The sequence below is a fragment of the Plectropomus leopardus genome, chromosome 9 (assembly GCF_008729295.1).
Source record: "Plectropomus leopardus isolate mb chromosome 9, YSFRI_Pleo_2.0, whole genome shotgun sequence".
Taxonomy (NCBI): Eukaryota; Metazoa; Chordata; class Actinopteri; order Perciformes; family Serranidae; genus Plectropomus; species Plectropomus leopardus.
This window is the reverse complement of record NC_056471.1, coordinates 33,311,607-33,336,056: the sequence shown is the minus strand read 5'-3', so window position 1 is coordinate 33,336,056 and position 24,450 is coordinate 33,311,607. Positions and strand designations below refer to the sequence as shown.

General features: G+C 42.0%; 1 protein-coding gene across 1 annotated transcript; it reads left to right on the top strand.

The window, feature by feature from the left end:
* Positions 1-80: 80 nt before the first annotated feature.
* cpxm1b (carboxypeptidase X (M14 family), member 1b) lies at positions 81-21,916 on the top strand. Its single transcript, XM_042493095.1, has 14 exons — positions 81-431; positions 6,713-6,822; positions 6,912-7,051; positions 7,461-7,545; positions 13,684-13,843; positions 13,931-14,022; positions 14,656-14,779; positions 17,492-17,688; positions 17,782-17,961; positions 18,810-19,007; positions 19,093-19,189; positions 20,403-20,542; positions 20,751-20,853; positions 21,460-21,916. Exons 1-14 carry the CDS (start codon positions 98-100, stop codon positions 21,768-21,770), a joined length of 2,271 nt encoding a protein of 756 aa, XP_042349029.1. The 5' UTR covers positions 81-97; the 3' UTR covers positions 21,771-21,916.
* Positions 21,917-24,450: the final 2,534 nt, after the last annotated feature.

The window sequence follows — 24,450 nt, the reverse complement described above, 5'->3', positions numbered from 1 at the left end:
GTCTCTGCAGTGTTGTGGGCTTGATGTTGCTGCAGAGCTGCAGGTCAGAGAGGTTGAATGTTTAGTGTTGGGGGGTTTTCTGCAGGGAACGGTTACTATGGCCGGACTTCTGCACTTCATTCTGCTGTTTTTTCTGCTTTGTGGATCATTTATTCTCATTTTATCAGAACCTGCCGATGACACAACGACAGTGACGTCCACTGTGGATTCAGATGCAGCTTTTACCACAACTGGGAGCCTTTTTCTTGCAGAGAAAACCACTGAGGTTCCCACCACCGGGTTCACAACCAGCTACAGCAAGACGACGGCTAAACCTCCAGAAACCACAACAACTGCTCAACATGTGACTGGAAACGCTGGTAAAACAACAGAGAGACCAGTGTCCAGGAAACACGCTGAGGAAGAGGAGGAGGAGGGTCCCTTAGAGTTGGGTGAGTAGATATAATTTGGATTTAATCTGTTGGAATATGAATGCTGTTTGTTTTACTCTATGAAAACTTTGCAGTGTGATGTGATGTTCAATAGTGAGTGCACAGTGATCAACTTAATCTCTAAAACTTTCTTATAAAATCCTGTTTTTTTATTGCAAAGATCTGCAGCTGTGCCAAAATGCCCAAATGCACATTTTTACAGCCTGACTAACTGTTGACTGGTTTTACATGTGACACATTACTTTTTCCATGAAGTCATGCTGGTGAAGGAGAGGCAGCTTTATTTATACAGCAGATTTCATACATCAGGCAAAAATAAAAATAATTACAAATAGCAAAAGTGCAATAGGTGCAAATAATTAAAGGGTGCAGGCTGGTCAGCAGGTCAACGATGAGAAACAACAGGGGCGCTGAGTTTATGATTATTTCTCTCTTTATTTGTTCATTTGTTATTTTCAAGCCAGAACACGAAGAAAGGGCGCTAACAAGTGCAGAGAATTAATATCGGGTTTTGGGTTTTTTTTAGCACGCCCAGCGGCGCCCCTCCAGCGTGTGGCGCTCTAGTCGACTTCCTATATCTCCTGTAGGGGCCGCCCTGGACAGTATATGTCCTCCTTGTTCACTGATGATCAAAATAAGATTTTAATGTTTCTCCTGTTGCGTTTTTAAAAATATCGCGGCTCAGCGGCTCCGAAAAGCCGCTAAATAGCAATAAAGTCGGACATTAGAAGTCCTCTCCTCCGTCACCCTGGGACCTTAGATCGTCTTGTTCATTTGTTTTTGGATGTGGAAATGTTGTTTTATTGCATAACATCGGTAACAGTGTCCCCTACACTACAGAGAAAACACAGATTGACGGAAAATCTGGTCAGCGGCGGGGAAAGAGTTAAAAAAATTAGCAATGGGTTAAACCCTGCTGTGGACTGATCTAGCTGCAGCAGTTTGACACACAGCATTATGCAGCGAAACCATGGCAACACAGGTGAATTTCAGTTTGTTATCGGTTCTATTTATCGGCCAGGATTGTTATTATCGGAATGATCGGTATGACGTCATAAGTCCCATTATCGGCCGATAATCATCGTGCATCCCTATTAGAAATTGGCTTTTTTGATGATTTCACCACAGCGATCATAAAAGAGATGACCGTTTTTGTTTTCCTAGGAGCCTTTAAAGTCAGGTGTAAAATAAATTTGTGGTCATCACCGGTTCACGGTTAAGTGAAGACTACAGTGATGGTTACTGCAAACAAACAAAATGAACTTTAAGGAGAAAACCTTTAATTTGCATCTCAAGAAAATAGAAATACATCTATAAACTTGGTGCTGGGAACAAGAAATGTTCCTCAGACCAAATATGTAAAAGGATTGAAATGTCGATTGGTTGTGGAGTTTTTGTAAAATATGACGCCTCAGAGTTTAAATACGTTTCAGAATCGCTCGTCCTCGGAGGTTCACAGCGAGCTCTGTTGGCTCTGCGTGTCTGCGGTCGGACAGTCAGGGTTAGGGGTTAGGATGTTCCACATTCTCCGCTCTGAGCGCTGAGGCATTTTAACTGTGTGTTTTCTGCTGATGGAAACCAGATGGGCCGTGTGATGCCTCGGACCCAAAAAAAAGACTAACAAGACCCCTCACACATTTCTCAAAACCGTGAGATGTTGTCCATGCAGGCAGTCCAACGGTGCGCTCAACTGAAGCTGGCTGCAGCCAAATGTCCGAAATGTAAATAGATGTAAACATTTACAGCCAAAACTTCAGCTCAGCAGCTTTTACGTTAAAGTTATCCTCTGTTGGTGCTAAATGAAGAGCTTTTCAATACATGTGTGGCAACCATTTGAAGGTAAATACCAAAATAAAACTTAAATCAAACAATTAAAAGGCCCCTGATGCACCATGGGAATGTGATGTACGCAGGCAAAAGGAGACAAATGTCCATTCAGAGTAATTCAAGTTCTTCTTGATTTATTCTTTCAAAAACTAGTAAGAAGACAAAGGAACAAATCGTGGCTCCTGCTGACGCTTTTGCTATGTTAAATTTCAAAAAATAAAACTGCTGATAATAGCTTGAACACAATGTTAGAGGCGTGATCAAACATTTTGGCCAAAAAAAACATATTCTTTCTCTACAAAAAACACCAAAACTATTTCAAAGCATCTGTTTACAAACTCTCACGCAACTGGTGCAATATAATCCAAGTCTCATTAATCCGGTCGTACGTAATTCCCAAACAGACAGCGCTTTATGACGAGGATCTGAACATAAACTGAGTCTTATCTATTCTCTCCTCAGACTCCACTGACAAAAACAGGCTTTTCACCTCAAGTTGCAGGCCCATCACTGCCTCATTTTTGTAGTTTGTTTGTGTTATTGTGGGTTATTGTGTTTTTAAAGGTTAGTTCAGATTAAGCAAAGTCACACAATAACAAACAAACTACAGATTGAGGCAGTTGGACAGCAGCAGCTCCCATGTTCAGCGAGGTAAAATTACTGTTTTTGCTAATGGAGTCTGGCTTTGAAAAGACTGTAAAATATAAGAGTATATAAGACTGTAAATGAGTTTTACTTTTAGGTCAGTTTGGTGACATAATGGTTGTTAGTTTGGGGTTACTGACCGTACGGCTGGATAAATAGACTCGGATTATACTGCACAAGTTGTGTAAGAGTTTGTAAACAGATGTTATGATATAGTTTTGCCGTTTTTTGATTTGGCGCCGGATGACTTTAATTCATTTAAAAAATTCTGGTTTTGGATTCTGCATTCACTGGAGGCGTGCAAGAAAAAGTGTTGTTGTTTTTTAATGAATGAAACATCACACAGAGTGAGATATTGACATGCAAATTGTAATTTTAGAGAAAAATTTGAGAGTGGTGTCAATGTTCTCATCTTATTCTCGCTAGAAAATTAAGTTTATTTCCTAATATGTCAAATTATGTCCCCTCTGAGGAAAGTTCATGTTCTACAAAGTATGTATTTTTCCTTCTTTGCATAAGATGGTTTGCATTTTCGTAGAAAGGAGGTCCACCAGGAGCGTTACAAACGCAAAGCCCAAAACAATCCTGAAGAAACCCAAACTCGTCAGCAAGAAACCGAAGGTCGTTAAGAAACCCAAACCTCCGGTCAAACACAGAGCGAGCCCGTCGGTTACCACGGAGACGGTCCCACGTATGTATGACCATTAGCCCTGATGTATACAGTATGTCAGTCAGACAAGGGTCACATGTTAGCGGCAAGTAGTTTGACGTACTCGCTTTGTGGCGTTTGCTGTGTCAAGACAATTCAGTTTGTCTAAAGTGATATTTGTTAGCCCGTTAATATTCGCGACACTCAGAGACACTGAATTGTCTGTGGAGGCAAATCCAGCCGAGAAAGCATCAAACTAACTCTGAAACTATTTGCTAATTTCATATTAAGATCAGACGCAGATCTGATTCATGTGATCACAGACTGAGGCAGCACATACTGTATATCTGAACCTGTGGACTGTAGAGAAATCATTTAATCTGCTGCTTCACCTCCGTCTGAAAATCACTTAATATCTGCAGTTATCAGCTTGTAGTTTGAGCTGCAGTTTTTCTATCAGCTGTTTTGTTTTGTGTATATGCACTTGTGCGCGTGTGTGTACCGTAAAACTTCAAATATAAGCAGGTTTTTGTGTTTGAAAGTAAGATTTATCCACATAAAAACTTCAAATAAAAGCAGAGTCCCAATAAAATGCTCAGTCCTTTTCACCAGCCGTGTATGGCGACACATTTTGACGAATAAAGGCCTGTCTTAATAAGAGACTTGGTCTGGTTACCATGAAATTTGTTTTTATAGAAGTTATTTGGACGTATTAGAGACATTTTTTTTTAAAGCCAGGGGAAAAGTGAACTGAATTCAAAATCCCAGATCATTTCTTGCTTTTTTTGTTTGTTTTTTTTTTGTACTTTTTTGTTTGTTTGGATTTAAAAAAAAGAAAATTTGTGTGCAAATTTTCAGGTAATTTTTTTGGACTTTTTGCTAGCCTCTTGGTCATTTCGTCTTTTGTTGCCTATTTCCTTCCTTCCATGTTTATGAGTAAAAGCCAATTAATAATTAATATTTTGAAATAATTAATTTGACTTATTTATATCTTTGCTGAGTAACAGTTTTGTGTGACAGGAATTAAAAGCCTGTTGAGTTCACTGATTTAAGCAAATAATAACTCGGGCTATTTGAAGTTTTACGTTATAAACCTCCTTGTTGACCTATATCAGAATACTGTACGGGTGCATATTTGTGAGTGTGTTCTTGGCCTGAGATTGAGCCCGTTGAGGAAGTGTGTGTGTATGAGCGTCTGTATATATAGTGTGTGTATGTAGAGGGGAAACGTTAATGCGGAGTTTAGATTGTGGTCGGCTAGAAATAAATGCTGAGTAAGCAGCTTGTCACGTCAAATCAGAGCTGATGCTCATTAAAATCCCGTCAGCCAGAGCTGGAGTCAGATTAACTGTGAGCGATACACCCGAAAAGTTGCCACGAAACTGATATTACCTCTCATACTGTGTGCATAAAATCACATTTTTTTGTGCCAATTCGTTCTCTTTTTAAGAATATCACCAAAAAGCCAGTTTCTTGCTTTTGTCGTTAAAGAAAATTTATAAACACTTGATGAGAGTTTCAAAATTAAAGTGTCCTACATCTAAATTTTCAGTTTAAATTTTTTGCTCACAGTCCTGTTCATTATTTACTGTCTGAATTTGATTTTTGTTTTACATTTAGTTAGTTGGAAATCGTGTCAGCATGAAAGAAAGAAAAGTTTTTAAACATCGCAATAGTACAAGAGTTACTTTGAGTTTCAGCTTTTTCTTGGTGGTTCTTGATGCTTCAGGTTAACAAGAGCTGAAACAACGTTTAGAAAGACATGTAAGGGGTTAATCACAAGCACCTCACTACTGTCGGTTTGAGTTTTTGTTTCTTTTATAAAAACTTTCTTAAGAGGAAAATGCGATGTCCTCAGTTTTAGGCAGCAGTGCTCTTTCCCCCCAAAAACACTTTTTTCCAATAGGACCTCTGTGCTTTTCGAGGTTTTACCCTCAAACCAACAAACAAACTTCATTTATTTTCTCTGCTTGTGGGCTTTATTTACCCAGATAATCAGCTGAGCTGTGCACTGAATGTTTTTTGTCTTCCGGGCATCATTTTCAGCCTCTCTGGCTCAGCTTCAGTAGTTTCAGTAGTTTGTGGTTTTGCAGGATTTCCAGTCAACACCAACAAAGAGACATCACTTTTTAAGTCACACGCAGCTCGACAGAGATCCAGCTGGACCGCCAGGCGAAGGGGGGAAAGGGTCTTTTTAGGGAATGCCGCCTACATTTTGCATTCATTAATACTGCTTCTATACGTTGGCCTGAGTTTTAGCAGCCGGTAAAACCTCCTGGCAGGAAGAGACAGTTTGTACTGAGCTGAACCCTCCAGACAATAAAAGTCTGTGTGAGGCGGTAAAACTGCAGCAGAGGACGCCGCCGTATTTCACCCCTGACCAGAGAGCTGTGCTTTCTCTATTTCCTGCTCCACTTTTAAACGTCTCTTTCATTTAGCATCTTTGGCTTTAATGTTAAATCCATCAGAGCTGCAAGAAGTCTTAAAGTTGCAGTACCTTCATATGAATGAAAGCATGATGTGCGTTTTTTTTTGGGTTTTTTTCTCCCTCCTGGTTTGTTCTGGTGAGACAGACAGCTGATCTGTTAACCGTGTCTGTGCACATATCACCCTTTGAAACCTACACTTGATTTTTTTTAAAAAAAACAACAAAAAAAACATGGTAAGAAGGTAATGAGTATTTTACCAAGAAATGATCTAGAAATGAGCAAGAAATGAATAAATACTACAATAAAATACTTGTAGAATTGGCAAACAAACAAATGAGTAAAAAAAAGGAGAGGGCCTGAAAAACTGATTTTAAAATTACAATAATTCTATTTTAAAAAATATTTTGTATGCATAATAATTATCATTTCAAACATAATTCACTAAAAAATTTTCCCTATCTTTTCTCTATTTTTTAAAAATGTAAATCTAATTTCTTGCAATGTTTGTGACATGTCTTGTGGGGGTGCTCCTTGTCTAATTTTCCTGTGGTTTTGAAAGAAATCAATTTGGCGTTGGAAGGTGCTGAATGCAGCACAAGAAAAGTGACGTCCCTCCCGGTTTCAAAGGGTTAAACTAGTATTTTACCCCTGAGACAGTGATTTCTTATTACTTTGCCCTCCTTTGTTATAAACAAATACTGTTTAAGTTGTGACTAAACCCCTGCTGTCAGAATGTCCTCCTCTGGGTCTGGAGTCACTGAGGGTCAAAGACGACCAGCTGAGAGCGTCGTCCTACAAGCGCAGAGGCCTGGGTCCTCACCGCGGCCGGCTCAACATACAGGTACCAAAACACTCTGACAGCAAAACTAAAACTTGATCTATGACGTGTTACAGAGCTGCAGCACCGTGTGCCTTTCCTGTCTGTTGCAGTCTGGGATCGAGGACGGGGACATCTACGATGGTGGCTGGTGTGCTCAGTACAGAGACAGGAAGCAGTGGCTGGAGGTCGACGCTCGGCGGCTGACTCGCTTCACCGGAGTCATCCTGCAGGGTCGCAGCTCCATCTGGAGGTCAGTGCTGAAGGTTAAAGTTCATGAACTGTCACAGTGAACACTGGGAAACGAAGTCCACTTTCCTTTAAAATAATATCCCTCTGAAAATCTGTCGTTTAAACATTATATATATATTATATTATATTATATTATATATATTATATTATATTATATTATATTATATTATATTATATATATTATATTATAAGGATATCCTTTTGAGGAATTCAAATGAATGTAAAAAGTGTGCCAACCAAACCCATTCTCCCCTATTGTACAGGTTAATCCTAAATAATAAAAAAAAAGATAAATGCATCATTTTTTTGTTTTTAATTGTGTGAGGGGGTCTTGTTTTTGGATTCAAGCTGCATTGTGAGGTTCTTTTTAGTACCATGTGAAAGAGACCTTGTGTTTTGTTCCCTCACAGCTGGAACGTGGTTCACACCTACAAGGTGCAGTTCAGTAACGACTCGCTGGCCTGGACGCCGTGTATGAACGGGACCGAAGAGGCTGTGAGTGAACTATTTTTTTCTTAATTAAATTGATATTAGTTAACTATTCTTGTGTTACGACTGAAACTCTCTCACTGCGACTTGTGCATGAGGTGCAACATAAAATATTCACAACATGTAAGACGGAAAGAGTTAAAATGTTCAGTATTTTACAATTAGAGTGATTGAATTTTAGTGAAGGCTAGAAAAACATAAAAAGCAGGATGATGTTCCCCTTTCTGCCTTTTTTAAATTAATTAATTAATTAAAAAAAAATATTTATGGTGATGTTACGGGCATGAAAAGACAGAGACAGTTTGGTTATTAGTGAATTATTGTGGTTTTGATTTCGAGTGGACAACTTCATCCGGTTAACGGACCCTCGTCGTCATGGCAACAGTGGTTACGGTAATGCAACAACGCCCCGCGCTTAAAATCAAAAATAAACAACTTCGACGGTCGGTTGAAGTGGCTCATGAGCAGCAGTTTCACCGTGTAATCCCGTATTTTGAGGACTTCACTGTCCACCGGTGTTTGAAACATGATGGAGGGAGACGGTGAGACAGCGACAAAAGTGACTGGAGCCGCCGGCGCCGACTCACCGACGGCCCGGTTTGAGAGCCGAGAGGCGGCGCTGAGATTCGTGGCGGAGTGGGTGCTGACCGAGGGGGAGGAGGAGGACCGGTGCTCCAGCATCCTGTCCTCCTTCATCAACAGCCTGGAGGACAGACAGTGGGACACCATACGGGACAGGATGAGAGACCCTGTAAGTAATCACAGATATTCTGGTGTCTGCTGTTTAAATCATGTAAAACGATCAATATTAGCCAAGAAGTTTGTAGTTTTAACAGTTATTAGTTAGGCTACATTTGCATGGGCGGATTATGAGACACTGGGGCCCTGGGCACAGACATGAAGGGGGCCCCTCCACCTCTCCTTCATGGGAGCTAGCCCTTTTATAAAGTTTATTTATTTCTTGTAGCTCATTGTTGCTATTTCAACTACTTTCGGTTACATTTAGCTAAATTTTTCAACAGTCTATTCTTTTAATATTATTTCAATCTTTTGTTGGGTTATACTTTTGGCTAACAGTTAGCTAACTAATGCTGTTTCAACCATTTCCATATTTTTTAAATCGTCTTGTAGCTAAGTAATGCCATCTTAACCATTTGGCAGTCACTTTTAGCTAACTATTTCAACAATTTATTCCTAACGTTTCGCTGACTATTTCAATAGATTATTAATTACTTTAGCTAACTAATGCTATCTTAAAGATTTATTAGTTATTTTAGCCAACTATTTCAATAGTTTATTCATTTGTTTTAGTTAGCTAATGCTATTTCAACCATTTGTTAGTTACACTTAATCATCTCAGCCCTTTTTACTACTTTTTTTTAACCATCATGTTACTTAAGCTAATGATTTCAACACTTTATTAAGTACTTTTAGCTTACTGATGCTAATTTAACTATTTTTCAGTTACTTTTAACATTTTTAAAATTATTTAGCCAACTAATGCTATTTTAACCATTCGTAAATAACGTTTAGCTAACTATTTTAACATTTATTCATAGATTATTCATGCTATTTCAAATACTTATCAGTTAGTGTTAGCGAACAGTTCAATGGTTTATTGATTTCCTTTGGCTAAATAAAGCTATTTCAACCATTTTCAGTTATTTTTAGTTTGCTATGTCAGTAATTTATTGATTTCTTTAAGATATATAATGCTATTTCAACCATTATTGTTAATTTAAGATAACTATTTTAACAGCTTATTCATTTCTTTTGGCTAACTAATGCTATTTCACTAATGCTTCAACCATTCTCAGTTACTTTTAGCGAACTATTGCAATAGTTTATTCATCACTTTTATCAAACTAATGCTATGTGAATCCATTCAGCAGCAGCTTGGATCGAACTTGGATCTGTGAACATCTTTAAAAATATATTTCTTATAGTAATAAAAATCCAATCTCTGAAAGGGCCTTCATTTGTAAAATTAGGGGACTGCTCTCTGTAATAGCTCATAAATCTATGTGCTAAAACATATTAGGGTTCGCCTTTGTTTTTTAAAGTAATAATTCAGGTGTTTTACAGCTAAATTCAATATAACAAGTGTCTACGAAGTGTTTACAGGTTAGGTCCAGACGTTTATAGGCCCGAATATGAAAATTAAAAGACAGAAGTTAAATGTCTCCAGTACAGTCGATATTAACCTGTGTATTTTTTTCCAGCGGACACAGGCTTGTCTGGCCCAGGTGTCTCGGAGGATCGTCCTGGTGGTGTCTGAGCTGGTCTTCCAGCTGGTCCCGACCCTGGTGTCAGGTCTGCAGGAGTCTGCAGTGGCTGCAGCCAGCAAATCCTGCAAGAAGGAGGAGAGTCAGAGCAAAAGCTGCAGGTAAGAAGCTCCACCTCTCACACAGATACACCTTATAACAGGTCACTGTAAGGCCAACCATCAACATGACCTTTACATGTGGAGAACCAGGAAATATTCAACTTTATTCCCTCTGGGTCCTAAATAAATCCTATAGTTTATTTTTGATTCATATCCAACGTTTTCCAATACTTAATTTTGTGTTGTATGGCAAGAAAATAACATGCATTAGGTTTAAACGCCAGATATTCCATTAGATGGGTTTCCACTCCATATGTATTGGAAACTGTACCTTTAAGAAAATCAACAAGCGCAATTAACCCTTTGAAACCTGAGGAAATTGGCTTGATTTCTTTCAAAAATATAGGAAGAAGGCAACAAGAAATGGCAGAAAAATTAGCAAGATAATACCTGAACATAAGCACAAAGAAGTTTTTTAAAAAAGTGCTAAAATACATGGGTATTTTATGTAATATAATTTTAAATATATGATTCCAAGAATTATGAATATAGTGTTTTGGAAATTTTCAAATTTGTTTTACAAATTTGTTTCAGGAAATTTCTTTCTAAGTTGCTCATTATGTTTTTCCCATGTTTTCTTAAGAAATCAAACCATTTTTTTCAGGTTTCAGAGATTTAAATGCTACTTAAAGGCGTTTGAACACAGTACAAGAAAACTGATGTCGATCCAGGTGATTAAGGGTTAAATCAGTCAATAACTGTTTTTTTGCAGGTCCTCCCCTGTGATGCACGTCCAGGACCCGGCTGCACAGGACCGTCCTGCCTCCGCGGAGCCCTTGAGCTTTGCGGGCGAGGCCCTCGCTGAGGCGGCATCGTGTCACAACGTCGAACAGTTTTTGGAGCCGGCGACGGGAGCGGTGATATCAGCGATCGTTCGAAGCTTAGACATCTCTGAAGAGCAGCGAGAAGCAGGTTTGGAGTCAGAAAGCCAAGCCGTCAAAATTCTGAAAAACGTCTACATCAAAATGAAATCTAGAGGTGAGGAGACAGAAGAGTTGAGCTTGGACGAGTACGACGTGGACAGTTTGGACGTCTCTTGCTGCTGCTGGGAGATATTTCAGAGCTGCATCGGGAAATTTAGAGTATCCTTACGAAGGAACCAAAGGGTGTCACCTGAAAATGAATCACCTCTTCAGGACACGGCGATTACTTATCCGATCGCTGTGTCCCCTGAGGACGTCGTCAGAGACCTTTCATGCAGCAGGTTTCAAGACATCAGCTTGGATTTACTCCGAGAATTCCTCATGGCGTCACTGCACACGTTTTCATCGTGCTGCGTCGAGGCGAGGGTCACCTCATTCGAGCCCTTCGTGGACTCTGTGGCGCCTGTGGCGGCAGACATGCTGAACGCTGTCGTAAACGCTGTAATTCAACTCTGCCAGCCCGAGCCGAGGAGGTTCACCTTCCCCTGGAAACGGTCCCAAAATACCATCGTGTCTGAGGAACAAATCACCGCCGCAGCATTGGCGCTAGAAGACAACTTACAGGAGACACTGAGGAGGTTTTTCATCTCCCAAAAAGAGGCATCAGGTAAACTGACGGAGGATGAACAGGCTTTGTGTCACCATCTGCTCAAAGAGGGCGACATGAGAGCTGAGGCGTCAGGTTCACGCGAGTCCAGCATCAAGAGCACGGAGGCTGTGGTGGAGTTTGCCCTGGATGAAACAGAGCAGTCGAAACAAGACGACAGCAGAGTCCAGAGCGGCGACGCAGCGTTAAAAGAGCTGATCGGTCAGGACAAGCTCTCCATCTTCTCTAAGATGCTGGCTGACACGCTCACCACCATGTACAACCAACAGGTCCTGAGTCCTTCCAGGTCGCCGAACAACGGCAGAAATGCGTGGTCGGATTCAGAGCTCAGCAGGCCGACAAGATATCCCGTCAGCGTCATTGTGCCAAACGAACAGGTGTACGCATTCGTCAAGGATGCGGTGAAACACCTCCTGACCACCCTCGTCCTCCCTCCAACCTCCCAGGGACACGCGACTCAAAGCGGCGATCCATCTGCCGCTAACTGGGCAGACAAGATTAAGAAGTACGAGGCCATCGTCAGGGTCTACAGCGAGATGATGGCCGACCAGGTGATGGAAAACCTCAGCAGGACGTCCGCTGCCTCCGGGCTCCAGCAGGAAGTCGACGAGCCAAAAAAAAAGAAAAACATCATCCACTTCCTCCAGGATCTTCCAAACAGGATCAGTAAGAAATGGAGGGCGGTGGCCAACAAGGAGGACTAAGAAGGTCCGTCTGAGAACAGACGAGTCATTTTAGCCTCCCCGACACCCTCCCACCCACGCACTCCACCCTTCCTCCCCTCGACCCACCCACAGGAGGAAATGTTAACATGACTCCCAAACTACAGCCTTTCCGCTGGGCCTCACTCCTCTGTGAAACTGCATCTTTACAACAAAAGATTAAAAAATAAATGATTTCTCTGTCAGCAGTAACTGACCTATATTTGGTATTTTATAGATTTACGGTGCATGCCCACGATATGAGACCAATTCACCTCCACTCGCGTCTGTCCTTCCCCATTGTTTGCTCGTATCTATCCAAAATTTGAAGTTTCACTTCAGCAAAATGTCCTCGATGCATCCAGAGCCTTTCAGAGAGGGACTGCAGCTGCAGCTTGAGCGGCTGCTGATGTGAGCTCCGTTTGAGTTCATAAATTGTCACTCCGTTGTGGCACCACCAACATGTCTGCACCATAAGCACGCCAGCGTAGTAGCCAGTCTTTTCTAAGAAATGTCCTAAGAATTAACTACAACCACTGATAAAATATCTGCAAGATTAGAGTAATAACATAAAGCATTAAAGAGATTTTGTAAAAGCTGTACTCTAATTAAATATAAGTTGGCAATATTTCCATGTACTTGAATGTGAATTTTGAAAATGGGTTTTTTACATTTTCCATTATTCATTTTTCAGTTAAATACATCATGTTGAAACTGCTGCAGCAGATGTTTAAGGTCAGTTATGGAAGAAAATGAGTAAAACACTCATTACAGTGTAAATTACCCACAGACTGTTATTACCATTCCTACAAAGGGCAGTAAAGGAAAGTTTGGTCACTAGATTTAAAAATATAGCAGTTTTGAATGATTGGATATTTAACAGGCATTTGGAAGTGCCTCCTTTTCGTCAGGAAGTTTGAAATGATGCGAGGCTGTCTGATTTGGTTGCATTCATAAATCTCCTCTGCCCTTTGGTTATTCAGCGCGGCAGAGCTGGTTTGGAAACTTTGCAGCTTCGGTCAGGTTTGTTTATTCAGGTGGTCTTTTAGGCATGTGTGTCACAGCCACAGCTGACCGAGGTGTCAAGGATTTATTTATTTTTTCTGTCAGGAATCAGACTGACTCAAAAATGCTTGAATTAACAAATTATTTTAATTAAGTTCTAGGGCTTTATATTTTATTTTATTGAGCATAATAATACATCTCAGAAAGAAAAAACTTTAATGACAAAATGGAGCTAAAATCATGATTTGCAATGATATAAAACTATAAAATTGTTGAGCCCAGTTTGCAGCCTCAGAGCTTAATGCGTCTTTTCAAGAGCCATGTTCTATATTTGGAGCAGCCTTTTCAGTTTTTATTTTTTTATTAATTTACTTTTAATTGAGCATTAGGCTGTGGATGGACAGGAGGACGGATGACTTCATGACAAAAGTCACTGGCGAGATTTAAGTGTTGATTTCATTTTACAACTCAAACAAGGCTCTTAAGTTTCCTTCTTTTTCACCACGTCTCCTCTCGCTGCAGGTGTTTGAAGGGAACCAGGACACGGAGACACCTGTCCTCGCCCTTTTCAACACTTCAACAGTGGCCCGTTACATCCGGATCAACCCTCAGACCTGGTACCAGAACGGGACGGAGGGTGACATCTGCCTGAGAGCCGAGGTGTTGGGCTGCACAGTCCCAGGTACGGGACGCCAGCTGCTGCAAAATGTTTCTATTTATTTAAATTTCACACTATGATTGCTGAAATACTCCTTTCCCATGATCACAGATCCAAATAATATCTACCCGTGGCAGACGGAGCGGACAGAGTCTAGAGACAAGCTGGACTTCAGACATCACAACTATAAGGAGATGAGAAAGGTGAGACACAGTTGGAGGTGTATAACTTTCATCCCGATGATCAGATCTGATGGATCACAAAAAACTCCTGCACTCAAAATCTTTACCATTAAGAAATCATTTCTATAAATAAGACTTTGGTGTTGACAAACTTACCAGTTTTGTGTGTGTGGGGGGTGTCTGGTCTCAGCCTGACCAAAAAACAAATATTATGGGCGGTTTCACTCCTTCATGGCAGCGTCCTCACTGTGCTGTCACTACCTGTGGGCTGTTTTGAGACAGCGTGAGGCATCTGATGGTCAGAAAACAGCCTGCAGAGACAAACAGATCCACATCCCACGAGTGTAGATATACTCGGTATTTTAACCCTTTGAAACCTGAGATAAATGACTTGATTTCTTTAAAACAACAAAAACATGGGAAGCAAGCAAAGAGCTTAACACAGCCAAGGACGCCTTTAATCTCTACATCTCTGTTTTGTTTTTTTTTTGAGCATGAGCGTCCTTCTGCGTGGTGACACTGAAGAAAGAGTTTAGCAGGTCCGACTGCATACGTGCACGCAGAACTTCAGACTTTGTCTTGAGACTAAAGTCAGTTCACGCTGGCAAAAGTCAAATGTTGAATGTTTTTTTTTTTTTTTTTGTCGTTTACCAGTTGATGAAGTCTGTGAACGAGGCGTGTCCTGACATCACCCGCATGTACAGCATCGGGAAGAGTTACACGGGTCTGAAGCTCTACGTCATGGAGATCTCCGACAACCCTGGAAAACACGAGCTGGGTGAGACACACCGCACGCAGATGTGAAACTTTCAGAACGTACCACAGCTGTTTAAGAGGAGAAGTCCGGTTCATCTGCGTTCAAACCTAAAATGTAGAAAATCCAGTTGATAAATGTTTTGAGAAACAAAAAAGCGTTCTCTTTCTAAATAATGTGTTTTTTGAGATCTTCATAGTCTGAGGCTCAATTCAATCATTTCTGGCATAATAGCAGAGACATCTTAAAAACAATGGTTGTTTTTAGTTGGATGTCTGCAGATTTCGAGGCAGTGATGATGAAAATAAAAGCAGTGTTTTTAGAGAGACATTTGTCTGATTTCAAACCATGATTGTGCCTCCAAAACCTGGTGATTTTAGCCAGATGTTGTTGGCATTTCTGGCTATGATTGCGCTGCTAAAATCAGATGTTTTTAGTGAGACTTTGACGGCAGATCCAGCTGTGATTGTGGCATTTGTGCCATTTGTAGCCATGATTGTGTCACAGAAACCTGGAGATTTTTAGTCAGATATTGTTGGCAATTACAGCCATAATCGTGCCAATAAACAGGGTGTTTGTAGCGAGAAATCAGCGTCATTTCAAGTGACGATTGTGCCACCAAAACTTGTGTTTTAGCAAGATATCTGTGGCATATCAACTGGATTGTGACACCACAACCAGATGTTTAGACAGTGGCAGGATATCCAGCTGTGAATGTTGCACCAAAACCACTTGATTCTTTGTAAGAAATCAGCTGCAGTTCCAGCAGCGATTGTGCCTCCAAAAAACTTTCTTTTAGTGAGACATTGGTTGCATTTCCATCAGCAATCATTTAAGCACTTTGTTAAAATGTAAAGAAACCTAAAGTTTTAACACATCAGCTACATAATATCATGCAGATGTTACATATCAGTAGTTTGCAGAATGCCGACATTTATTCAGGCGATTGTGTTGAAGAGACACTCTTTTAAAACTGAAGTCGTGCAGCCTCTGCTTCTGCTCCAAAGAGAAGAATCATTTTTTTCTAATGAGGGACAGATGCAACGTAATTTGAGGGGTCAGAGGGGACTTCTGCAGCAGCTGCCTCCGTATCCCAAACCTGCACAACCACACAGTCCAGCACTGTGTGAAACTAAACGGACACACACCGCAGCTCCTCTCTGTTTGCTCTGAGGTGTTCAAATGTTTTGTTTGGCCTCGTCAGCTCTGCCCACATGGCAGCAGAGGGGAGAGGTTTTCCCGCCAAAACACAAGGCAGTGAAGGCAGCACGGAGGAGCAGAGTGAAATATCAAGTCTGTCAGTCAGTGTTTCAGCGTGTATTCAGATATCAGGGTGATTTCAGCTTTGTGTCAGGTTTCATTTTCTTTTTTTCTGAGGAAAAAGGTAACGCCTGCACACTAACTCCATGCCACACAAGGTTATTTTGGACAAAATTTCGATCCCCCTTGGATTTCGTGAGGTCAAATAATTTCATTTGACCTGATGAAGAACCAAGCAGGATTTTGCATTTGATTTTCTTATATTTATTGTGAAATGGTAAAAAAATAAAATAAAATGGTAATGGTTAAAAAAAAGCAGAGATAGCGCAAAACCATGTACGCAGATGGATCATTCTTCTATGTACGCCGTTTTTTGATAGATTTGCACTTACGTGATGTGCATTTTCTTTCAGATTTTTCTTTTACCAAGTGAAATCCAAACCCTTCATCCCAATCAAAAACACAAAAGTCATCAAACCTGTGTTTCTTAGGACTTCCTGCCCAGTATTTTCGGATGTCGGGACTGCAGATAATTGGTGGCCTTTACAAATGAACATATCAGTTTTTCCCTCCACTCTGCTCCGTCTGTGGCCTGAATCTAACCTCAAAGTTTTTTTTTTCCAGCGACCAGTGTTGGTTTGGTGCCGTCTGTTGGAATAATCTCACCATCTCTGTGGTTACACTTTAAAAATAGTCAAATATCCTTTTCTGCCCCTTTTTCACAGTTATGTAAGCTGTATAAATGCTTTTCTCTCTATGTTTCATTCAACTCAAACTTTTTGTTACTGGTGATGCTGCGGCTGCAGCTGGGCCACTGATACTTGTTTTGTAACTCAGTATGTCTAGATGAAGATAAAGACAACATGTATCTGAAAAACAGTTTTTTGTTGTCACAAACAGATAAAACTAAAACACACTTAAAAGATGCTTTTATTTTTCTAAAATTTGCTGTTGTTCCTCTGCTAAGCCTAACCCCTTAAAAACTGCAGTGTTTGGGCATTTTCAAGAGTTTGGAAATACTGATTTAAGACATTTGACTACCAATTAAGGCCTTATTTTTATATGAATGAATTCAATGCTTTTTAAGGACCTGTGGGAACCCTGATGACTTCAGATGTGCTACCTTCAGTGTTTTGGATAAAGAAAAATTTGTGTGAGCTGAACCTCCTCCTCATAAACGGCGTGAGGAGGATGTGTGAGATTTCAGAGCGGCCTGTCAATGCATGCAGACCAAACATGAAACAGATCCAGGTCCTTGAATGGGGTCTGTGAGGCTGATCTGTATATGTGCTACTCTGAAACCACAGTTTTTGTTGCAAAATCAAAGTTTTTAAGACAGATGTAACTCCCTCAAAAACATATTTGACTTGCATGTTTGGGTCTTCTTCTGCTTTTGTTTCGATTGTAGACAGTTTTTGTTTTCTCTGTAGTACTCCTAACTCTGTTCCCGTGTCTGTGTTTTGGCGCACCCTGCAGGAGAACCAGAGTTTCGCTACGTTGCAGGGATGCATGGGAACGAGGTGCTGGGCCGAGAGCTCCTGCTCAATCTGATGCAGTACATGTGCCAAGAGTACAAGCGGGGCGATCAGCGCGTCGTCCACCTGATCAAAGAGACTCGCATCCACCTGCTGCCCTCCATGAACCCTGACGGATATGAGATGGCCTTTAAAAAGGTGTCCAGATGATGTTGTGGTTTCCATGACGGCTCCTGAGATTAATTCTTTGTGGTCCAAACCTAAGTTTTTGTCTGACTCTGTGATCTTCAGGGCTCAGAGCTGGCAGGTTGGGCGTGGGGTCGTTACAGCTACGAAGGTATCGACATGAACCACAACTTTGCCGACCTCAACTCAGGGATGTGGACCGCCATCGAGCTGGAGACGGACCGCTCCAAACTCATCAACCACTACTTCCCCATCCCAGAGCAGTACACGTCTGAGGACGCCTTCGTAAGATTTATGCACAGGGCCCTCTTATGCTCATTTTCTGCATCACATTTGTATTTTGGAGGTCTACTAGAATAGGTTTACTTGCTTTAATGTTCAAAAAACACGTGTCTCATACTGCCCCCAGCTGCAGCACCTGTCTGAAACAGTCTGAGCTCATGTCCCGCCTCCCAAGAAGCACAGTCTGCTCTGATTGGTCAGCTTGCTTGTTGAGCACATTTTATTCAACTTGTTACATTGTGATGTCACCAAGTTAAGGAATCACACACAGGCAAAGCAAAAAGCTGTTGTTAGGCTATAAACCAACTACATCACTGCAAACACTGTAAAACAACGAAAAGTATTATAAACAGATAAATCTACAAGCTGGAGCGTGAGTCTGTGAAGCTGTAAAGGCGGTGAGTGGGTTTAAAGAGTTTCTGTGTCGCTGTGATGATGTCTAACAACAAACACTGAAGTCCCATTTACCCACTTGTTAGCAAACGCCTTTTTAAGACGTGTAAAACCTTAAAAGTTCAAAAATCTGGGTTAAGATTTTACTTCATTCATTACTTCAACACTCTACGGTGCAACCATTTCAGTGCTGTATCCAGTTCTTTGAATACATTCATGGTTCCTCGGGTAGAGACTGGCCTCTGGTGGTGCGTGCTGTGAACTACAGTACATCCTGTTAATGCAGCATCTCTGCATCAGTTTAATAGAAAGAGAAGCAGCAGAGTTTTTCACCGTTGTGATTTCTAAATATCCCGCTATACTTTTATTCCTTGATAACGCCTCGACTGAAGGAAAATGTCAAATGTCTCACACTTCAAAACTGTAAATGCAGAAAATGAGTTTCCGTCTACCACCAGGTGGCGTCAGAGACCCGAGCGGTCATCAACTGGATGCAGAACATCCCGTTTGTTCTTGGTGCAAACCTCCACGGTGGCGAGCTGGTGGTCACCTACCCGTACGACATGACCAAGGACTGGGCGCCTCGGGAGCACACGCCCACCGCCGACGAGAGCTTCTTCCGCTGGTTGGCCACAGCTTACGCCAGCACCAACCAGGTCAATAACCTTCCCCTGTCACTTCCTGTCAAACATGTGAAACGCCACCACAGGCTCAACACGTCTCGGTGTCTTATATATCCAGGTGATGTCAAACCCAGACCGGCGGCCCTGCCACAACAAGGACTTCCGTAGATACAACAACATCATCAATGGCGCCGACTGGCACAACGTACCAGGAAGTAAGAATGCGTGTTTATCACATGGATGTATGATGAGATCTGGATACTAGATGCCAGCATGGCTGATGCATACACTGGATATAAAAAGATACCTGGATACAGCGTGGAAATGGGGCCACATTCACTCCTGTCCAAGTTGCTCAGTGGCGTCTGAATCTAAAAAAGCTAAATTTCTGTGGTATAAAATTACCTGGATGTGGCGAACTTCTGGTTCAGCCCTCCGCTAACTTTAAAGGGGATAAAACTTATTAAATCTTGCAGCTCGATTACATTTTTGGGGTCAAATCCTGATAGTAAAACAAGTTTGTGGGCTGTGAAGCTCAAAAACGTGTATCCACTAATTTACAGATGTCTCTCTCTATCACAATGTAAGTCTTTTTAGAGAAAGTCTTTTCGGGGCCCCTGGACATTGTAATTCCTGCTGTTCCCGGGGATTTGGCGCTAAAAAAGTTTCTCAATTCCAGGTTCAAGAAATATTTATTGTCCCTCGAGGGGCAAATTCTTGTGCATGAGTGCATACAATAAATACAACAAAAATCAATATATTTAAAATCACACTGAACCATTTTTAAAAAACTGATGACGGCAGGAACAAATGAATTCTTCAGTCTGTTGAGCTGCACGTCTCCATCACTGACGCCAAATAAATAGAAACAAATATTTACAGCAGGTTATTGTTTGTCCTGCTGTCCCTCGCTCAGGACTTTCTCACTTAGCCTGAAGACGTTACGAAGTGGCTCAAAAATTTATAATAGAGTCAAAATTGACTCTGTTTGCAGTTGTACAGATGTCTGTTACAGTGGCAATGGAAAAATGCTTATTTAGGAAAATATTTTGGCTAAAATACTGTTAAGGCCACTGGGAAAAAAATGGAAGCAACTCTGCGGCGTTCCCGAGGGATTAATATTCACGTGTGTGGTCTAGTTTGGTTTGCTGTCCAAAATTATTTCCATCTCAGTTGTTTGGGTGGTTGCTCCAATATACAAAAAAATTACTAGATATCTTAAATACTGTAATGAATTAAAAAAAATTGTATATATTCAGCGCGCCGAATGTGGCCCACTGCAACATATCTTAAAAATAAGATTAATAAGTGGCTTGCTGCAAAATTAATGTTGTAACCTTGTAGGAAATTAAACGCAACCCAGGAGAAACTCCATCCAAAAAAAGCTGAACCAAGAATATAGATCTCTGCGTTTTTCTTTATTTGCAGGTATGAACGATTTCAGCTACCTGCACACCAACTGTTTCGAGGTGACGGTGGAGTTGTCCTGTGATAAATTTCCTCACGCGAGCGAGCTTCCCATCGAGTGGGAGAACAACAGAGAGTCTCTGCTGGTTTACATGGAGCAGGTCTGACTGAAGATTTGATCTTTTATTTTAATAATCTTTTCTGTTTTTTAAAATTTTTCTGTTTTTTTGCTCTTTTCGATCATATGACAATAGTCGAAATCAGGAATCAACATCCTCCTTTTAAAAAGAAAAGGTGCGGCATCGGCATCATGATCAGTGTTTTTCTGTTTTATATCTACAGCATCAATAAAACAGTCTTGTTTTTTAGGTGCATCGTGGGATTAAGGGCGTGGTCCGGGACAAAGACACGGAGGCGGGAATCGCAGACGCCGTCATTAAAGTTGACGACATTGATCATCATATTAGATCAGGTACAGTCTGACGTGATTTTACATCACATATGAATTTAATTAAAGCCTGATGCTGGAAAACATAAAGAAAACTTTATATGAGTTATTATTATTATTTTTTTAAAAAAATTTTTTTGCAATAATTATTATGATTTTTTTTTTCCTTTTTTCTTGATTTTGTTTTTTGTAAATTCTTGTATGTTTTATTTTTTTTATCTATTATTGCTGTTACATTACACGTCTTATATGTTTTATATTTATATGTATGAGTTTAAAGAAAACTTTAAGTATCTTATGAAACTAATACATGAAATTACTGTCAAAACTATTTTACATTTGACTTATTTTTCTATTGTAATCCAAAATAAAGTCTAAAGTCTCACGTCCGGGTTTTAGTCAGTAATTAATGACACACTTCTATAGAAACTTTTTAAATCTCTCTGAAAATCCTATTTTTCTTGTCACTCATCAGAAGAAATAAATGGCAGTAATAAGCTGAATTAACTGAACAGAGCAAAGGTCAGCGGATTTTGGGATGCTCGTCCACTTTGCTGTAAATGTAACTTGATTTTGGGGTGACGGTGTTACCTCAGCTGACCGTCAGCTTCGCCTTTGTTCCTCTTTCAGTCTCTGACGGCGACTTCTGGCGGCTGCTGAATCCCGGCGAGTACCGAGTCACCGTCAGCGCGGAGGGCTACTTCCCCTCCTCCCGCCGCACCTGCATGGTCATGTACGACCACTACCCGACAATCTGCGACTTCCGCCTCGCCAAGATGCCCAAACAGAGACTCAAAGACCTCTTGGCGAAGGGAGGGAAACTCCCCAAAGACCTGCAGCTCCGGCTGCGACAGCTACGACTGCGTAAACTGCGCGTCAGCACCAAAGCCATCAACCAGAGACGCACCGCTGCTGCCGCCAGGCGGGCGAAGAGGATGTGACGATAATTTAAATAAATTTAAATTTAAATAAAAAATTAGAACAGAGCCGGACTTGGTTCAGAGACACCCATCTTCACTGGACTTTATTAAAAATGAGATAAAACAGCTGCGGACCGTGATTCTCTGCAGAAACGTGATATTTTACACCTGAGAGGTTTATTTCGTGCTGCGGAGCAGCAGAATAACCGGGACGCGCGGTTAGTTAGTTAGTTTTTAGAAAAGACTTTCAGCTTTGCAGGCGTCACTTTTTAAAACTCTGCAGAAAAACGACAGAGCTGCACTTTCTGGACCTGCAGAGGTGACGGATGACGTGTTTTTGTAGGCCGACCAGGACGTTAGCATCGCCCTGGTTCCCTCGGGATTTTCGATTATCGCCAAAATTAAGCTCTGTGGCGTTTTATGAGTTTATGATACTTACAAGTTTCGTTCAGCGTGATAATCTTCACAGATGAACTTTTGTTTGTTTTGAAGCGTAATTGAAATTTCCAGAAGTAAAAAGTTATTGTCAGGCTATGATCCGACTACATCACGGCCGCACGATTTAAACGTCAAAACTACGACCACTGAAAAAACACGTTAAAACACAACGAAAAATATTATAATATATAAATATATAATATCAAAATCTGGTTTATACGGACGTATTACGTTAGAGAACAAAACGTCTAAATATCTTTAGCCTTTGTTAACCACAGATCTTATTTAAGACATTTTACCAAAAACCCCAAAAACATTTTACCCAAAACCCGGCTAACGGACTCCTTCATTTCCCGCTCTATTTACCCTGAAAGTGTGCAAACTGAAATTGAGAACATAAAAAAATACCTTATGGGAACACGGTAGTGGGTGATATTTTGGTAGTATTTGATATTATGGTGATATTTTAGTAGTATTTGAATGAATTGTAGTTTCATATTCAGACATCCAGGAGATAAAAACTTGAAAACACACCTGAGGACTACATCTCCACAATCATGTGACTTCTTTGTGTATTTATTTGCTGGAGCTGCTTCCTGTTGCAAACAGCACAGCTGATGAAGGTGTTTGGATGAACACGTCTTGTTTTTAAAGTTTTTAGTCCATTGTTTTTAAAAATAAAGAGATATTTGAATGGTGCCCTTTAACTGTCTGTATCCCAAAAACTCTTTCACTGTAAATCAATAAAGTATTTTCTGATTTTAAAAAAATACCTGGATGTGATCTCATGTTGCTCTCCATCACGGCGGCCGAATATCGACACACAAAACCGATTTAAGGGGATTTCTGCATCAATTTAGGGCTCACTGTTTTCTTAAGGGCTGACTGACTGACTGACAGGCTGAGTCTCCGTCACCATGGAAACGAGGCGGCCGGTGACGGTCTGTCCTCTCTCTCTTTCTCTCCCTCCCTCCTCCCCTTTGCTTTCTCTCCCTACCTCCCTCCCTCTCTCTGTCTTTCTCTCTCTCCTCCTCTCTCTCCTGTCTCCTCTCTCTCCTCCTCTCCTCTCTCTCTCTCTCCTGCTCCTCTCCCTCTCTCTCTCCTCCTCTCCCTCCCTCCCTCTCTCCTCTCCTCCTCCTCCCTCTCTCCTGCTCCTCTCTCCTCCTCCTCCTCTCCCTCTCCCTCTCTCCTGCTCCTCTCTCCTCCTCCTCTCCCTCTCTCCTGCTCCTCTCTCCTCCTCCTCTCCCTCTCCCTCTCTCCTGCTCCTCTCTCTCTCCTCCTCTCTCTCCTCCTCCTGCTCCTCTCCCTCCCTCCCTCTCTCCTCCTCCTCTCCCTCTCTCCTGCTCCTCTCTCCTCCTCCTCTCCCTCTCCCTCTCTCCTGCTCCTCTCTCCTCCTCTCTCTCCTCCTCCTCCTCCTCCTCCTCTCCCTCCCTCTCTCTCTCTCCTCCTCTCTCTCCTGCTCCTCTCCCTCCCTCTCTCTCTCCTCCTCTCCCTCTCTTTCCTGCTCCTCTCCCTCCCTCTCTCTCTCCTCCTCCCTCTCTCTCCTCCTCCTGCTCCTCTCCCTCCCTCCCTCTCTCCTCTCCTCTCCTCTCTCCTGCTCCTCTCCTCCTCCTCCTCTCCCTCTCTCCTGCTCCTCTCTCCTCCTCTCTCTCCTCCTCCTGCTCCTCTCCCTCCCTCCCTCTCTCCTCCTCCTTTCCCTCTCTCCTCCTCCTCTCCCTCTCTCCTCTCCCTCTCTCCTGCTCCTCTCTCCTCCTCCTCTCCCTCTCCTCTCTCCTGCTCCTCTCTCTCCTCCTCTCCCTCCTCCTGCTCCTCTCTCCTCCTCTCCTCTCCCTCTCCCTCTCTCCTGCTCCTCTCTCCTCCTCTCTCTCCTCCTCCTCCTGCTCCTCTCCCTCCCTCCCTCTCTCCTCCTCCTCCTCCCCTCTCTCTCCTCTCTCCTCTCCCTCCCTCCCTCTCTCCTCCTCCTCTTCTCCCTCTCTCCTCTCCCTCTCTCCTCCTCTCTCTCCTCCTCCTCCTCTCCCTCCCTCTCTCTCTCCTCCTCTCCCTCCCACTCTCTCTCCTCCTGCTCCTCTCCTCCCTCCCTCTCTCCTGATCCTCTCTCCTCCTCTCCCTCCCTCCTCTCTCCTCCTCCTCTCCCTCTCTCCTGCTCCTCTCTCCTCCTCTCTCTCCTCCTCCTGCTCCTCTCCCTCCCTCCCTCTCTCCTCCTCGCCGTCAGGTGGCGCCACCGTCGCCTCTTCTCGCTTCTTCCTGTCCTCGCGCGTCACAG

What these genes read in the sequence shown, in the direction of transcription:
- cpxm1b (XM_042493095.1), top strand. Translation starts at nt 98, where the DNA reads ATGGCCGGACTTCTGCACTTCATTCTGCTGTTTTTTCTGCTTTGTGGA. An exon ending in GCGGCCGGCTCAACATACAG is followed by an intron (nt 6,823 to 6,911) that starts GTACCAAAACAC and finishes TGTCTGTTGCAG; the next exon opens with TCTGGGATCGAGGACGGGGA. An exon ending in GGTCGCAGCTCCATCTGGAG is followed by an intron (nt 7,052 to 7,460) that starts GTCAGTGCTGAA and finishes GTTCCCTCACAG; the next exon opens with CTGGAACGTGGTTCACACCT.